The following is a 4,614-nucleotide window of genomic DNA, read 5'->3' on the forward strand; positions in this document are numbered from 1 at the left end:
TTTTGTTTGACTATTATTATTATATTATAAAAAATTATTATTTGTACAATAATTAACTACACATCTTGATAGATATTTTATGTTTTAAATTTAGGAATAATTTTGTACCAAAAATGTGTTTTTGTCTTCTCATCTTGGAAAATAGAGGTTTTTGCCAATTTGCTTGGCAAAAACCTGTTTTTTGCCAGGACGGTTTTTACCGGTAATTACCATGGTTTTTTCCACCTGCGGCAAAATCTTGCCAACCCTGATACAAAGATATACACTTTTACATAAATTCATTAAGTAACCTGTCTATGAAGTAATTTCAAATTGACAGCAAGATAAGAATTAAGCAAATTTAAAATAAGGAGAAAAAAAATGACCTTCATTATGAAGGAAACAGAAAGGATAATTCAAAATTATACATCACATTTGAAATTGATCTCTATCAAATTTGCAGAAACATTTGATATGATGTAACACAGGAGAACCTGTACCCTTAGACAAAGAAAAGAGATGATACACTGCTATTTTTTTTTTAAATTTAATGAGAAACAAAATTTATGCCATTAAACCAAGTTAGAAGCTTCTGGTATTATTTAAGTGCTAACAAGTTTTTCTGGAGAATGATAATTTTGGAAAAATATGTCCAGCACAATTTTAGGATGTTGGTGTAAGTATATACTATACAAAAAAATGTTTCAATTTTTCAGTCAGGAAGTTAAAGGATAAAACAGCAGGGTTGTTGTACAACAGTATAAATGATACTAGATAAATCCATAATATTGGCACATAGTTAAAAATAACAACAACATCAATTCAATATTAAAATATAGACTAACGACCATTACAGAGAAAAAAAATGTGACAAGTAAAAATTAACAGCATTATATTGTTTGATTTCAATGTCACATTAAGATTGTAAATCAAAAACAAACCTGATTCATTCCGGCATTAGCAAACAGCAAAGTGGGGTCATCATGTGGAATGACAGGTGACGAATGAACATATTTATGCTCATATTTCTTGATGAAAAAATCCAAAAATTGCTGGCGTATTTCCTTAGATGTCAATTGAGTATTCATATTGCCTGCAAACAATGAGAAACCTTACAAAAAAATACTTGTAAATACAACATTAAATTAACTAATGTAAAAGTTAGAAGTTAATCAACATAAATATGCAATTGATGAGTTAATGCTAACAATTTATTCCAATATAAGATGCAGAACTTTTAAATGAGGCGAAATTTATTAAATAGACTCAAAGCTATTTGAAAGTTGATGCAAAGATAAGTAATGATTAAATAATCTAGATTGTTGCATAAGATTGAGAAGAAAATAAGATTGCGAAATAAGTGATGAAATACAATTAATTTTTTCTATGTACATTCGGAAATCTTTATTGGTACCTTTATAAATGTATTTGGGTCAATAAAGAGATGACAAGTCCACTCATAACAACACGTTTTTCGGAAAAGAAACAAGTCAAAAAGAAACGAACACATTGCGCCGAAGTTGCTGAGTTGAGGCAAAAAGAAGTAACGAACACTTTGAATGAAAAGGGGAAGATTGCAACTGAACATATGTTACGCATGTGCGTTATGATTTCGACTGCTTACTGCATCACCTTGTAACTTCCCATTTCGTTAAAGAACCGTTATCATTGTATACGAGAAATTCACAAAGAGAAATTCGGAGTTGTAAATGTTAACTTAATATGCAATATATATTTACCCTCTAAAATTTCGCCATTTAGGCTCACTCTAATCTCAAAACTCACGTACGCAATTTTTCCACCCGCAGTGAGAAAGGCTCTTCAGGGAGCCTCATTCACACCGAATACTGTTGCCGCAGCTCCTTTAGCCGTCGGTAAAATATGGGAAACTGATATGAATGATGAAATATATTTTCCCTCTAAAAACAGTACCGCAATGGACTGATCGTTAAGACGCGGTTCCCAGCAGATCACCAAAATCAAGTATCACTGCCTGCGGTTAGTGTGCGGATGGGTGACTACTTGGATCAGTCTGCGTAGGGACTGAGGGTGTGCGGTATTGGTCCTCGTNAAGTTGATGCAATGATAGGTAATGATTAAATAATCTAAATTGTTGCATAAGATTGAGAAGAAAATAAGATTGCGAAATAAGTGATGAAATACAATTATTTTTTTTTTATGTACATACAGAAATCTTTATTGGTACCTTTATAAATGTATTTGGGTCAATAAAGAGATGACAAGTACACTTATAACAACACGTTTTACGGAAAAGAAACAAATCAAAAAGAAACGAACACATTGCGCCGAAGCTGTTGAGTTGAGGCAAAAAGAAGTAACGAACACTTTCAATGAAAAGGGGAAGATTGCAACTAAACAAATGTTACACAAGTGCGTTATGATTTTGATTGTTTAATGTATCACCCTGTTGTCATTTTGTGAAGGAACCGTTATCATTGTATACGAAAAATTCACAAAGAATTCGGAGATGTAAATGTCAACATAATATGCAACATATATTTACCCACGAAAAACACGCCCTAATCTCAAAATTCACATACGCGATTTTTCCACATACAGTGAGAAAAGCTCTTAAGGGAGCATTCACACCGAATGCGGTTAAAATATGAGAATGATGAAATATATTTTCCCTCTAAAAACTCACCTATCAGGTTTATCTTTTCTTTCGACGATGATCGGAGTTAAGCCAAAACTGTTTAGTTTTTAATGTGACTGATTACTGTGTGTGATTACTTCACGAGAACTTCTTTCCGTATGTTTAAGGAAAGATGAAACTCCTTCACCTGCTTCAGAACCGGTTTTTGTTTATATTTAAAGCAAGGAAAGTATTAAAAAAAATTGCCTGCAAATGGCAAATATTTACAGTTAGGCTTTAAGCTCGGTTTATAGTTAGTTCAACTACGTCACAAACAGTAGAATTAACTAGTTGTTCATTGTGGTGGCATGTCTTCGGATCATCCTCAGAAGTGTTTCCCAGACCGTAGAAAATGTCCAATGGGGCGCAACAGGGTAACGCAAGCAAAGTACTACTTATACTAACTGACGAAACTCGAGAAAGAAGGCCTATTGTATGTAAAAGTAATCAAGTTTAAAAATCGAACAAGACGAGACGAGATAGTTCAGACTTACATGGACAAGACGAGTTCTTATGCATTTGTATTAGTATGCGCACATAACCTTTATGCATTCTAATGCAAACAAGACGTCGGTGAGCATTTTATTTTAGTCGTAGCTCAAAATGCGTGCCAACGAAAATGGACACAGATCAAAATGGGTGTTTAAAAAATATGGACACAGCAGAATAAGTGTCTTTTCAATGTTTAACAGATACTGACTAAAGGGTCCAACATTTTCAGGTGACCTCTTCATGTTTAGTAAAAAAAAAAAAAAAAAAAAGGATTAAGTGGTTTTTAAAACTTGAAATTCATACAAAGTTAATTTATTACCACTGTCGTAAATTTATAGAATCTGTAACAATCTTGTGTAAGCAACTGTTGACTTTTTAAAATCTTTTTAAAAAAAAGATTATTTTTTTAAAAATGTACCAAGTGATGTGGCAAAGGGACATCTCAATACGAGTTTATTTGGATCCTTAAGCTTAGTCTTTAAACAGTAAAATTTTTTTTATAATATAAGTTTGAAATACGGATTCAAATACTGTGTTCATTTTTCTTAAATTGTTTTGCCCCTTTTCTTAAGCACACATTTCGAGCTGTAACCATTTCCTAAAACACGCATTTCTCACCTTATTTTAGAAAAAAATATATCGAATAATACACTATATCTTCAAGAAATTGTTTAAGAAAAATGAATAAATAAAAGAAAATTACCGAAAAATTATAATGGTGAGACAGGAGGACTCTTAAACGCTCCTGTTTTAACACATTTATTTAGCTGATATGGGATTAAATGTATTGTTTCATCGAACCAAATTATAATAATATAGCCCCATATTATTTCTTATATTAGATAAATAGGCTCCATTCCCCACCACTCTCCGTTCACATATATCCGTAATTGCTTTTCATTCAGCTTATTTTTTCCCCCTTATACGTCGTTATTGTTCAAGAAAACTTTAAGATCATAATGTTAATTAATCTATTAATAATGTAAGGAATAGTTTGTCTGTATGTTGCGTCGCTAAGTCCAAAATCATTTGTGGTACCGCTTTGAAACGGTGGCAAGGAACGGTTAGAACAACGGTGGCAAGGGGCAATTTTAGCCAAAAATCCTAAAAATGGTTTAAAGTTTCAATTAGCATCTTGGGGAGTGATGTTTAAAAAAATGAGTTTCTCTCATTAATTCAACATTGTTGAAAATTTAACTGTAGATGATTCTGATTTTCAAACGTCAAAAATATAATATCAGTGATATTTTTTAATTTAAAAAGAAGGAGTTTTATCGATTTTTTTTCGTCGTTTTGTCGGGTAAGTTCAATGATAAACGTAGATGGAATGTCAAGACAGTGTCAGCTATAGTTCTAAACTTTTTTGAAACCACATGTTTATTTTATTCGTAATGGAATACTTGCAAGTGACGTAGTGTGGATGTCTCGAGTCTGATCGGTCGTTGAAAAGTGGCATTTGTCTACGTTCAGGGGCGGATCTACTTAAG

General features: G+C 32.3%; 1 protein-coding gene across 1 annotated transcript in view; it reads right to left on the reverse strand.

Annotated features, from left to right (window-relative positions):
* LOC107448591 (alanine--tRNA ligase, cytoplasmic) overlaps positions 1–1,549 on the reverse strand; it is a gene marked incomplete in the record, with an annotated part of 32,220 nt that extends 30,671 nt beyond the window's left edge. The window contains 2 exon segments of the mRNA XM_043052450.2: positions 921–1,072; positions 1,394–1,549. Coding sequence (XP_042908384.1) covers positions 921–1,067 — 147 coding nt within the window.
* Positions 1,550–4,614: the final 3,065 nt, after the last annotated feature.

The sequence above is a fragment of the Parasteatoda tepidariorum genome, chromosome 6 (genome assembly GCF_043381705.1).
Source record: "Parasteatoda tepidariorum isolate YZ-2023 chromosome 6, CAS_Ptep_4.0, whole genome shotgun sequence".
NCBI classification, from domain to species: domain Eukaryota; kingdom Metazoa; phylum Arthropoda; class Arachnida; order Araneae; family Theridiidae; genus Parasteatoda; species Parasteatoda tepidariorum.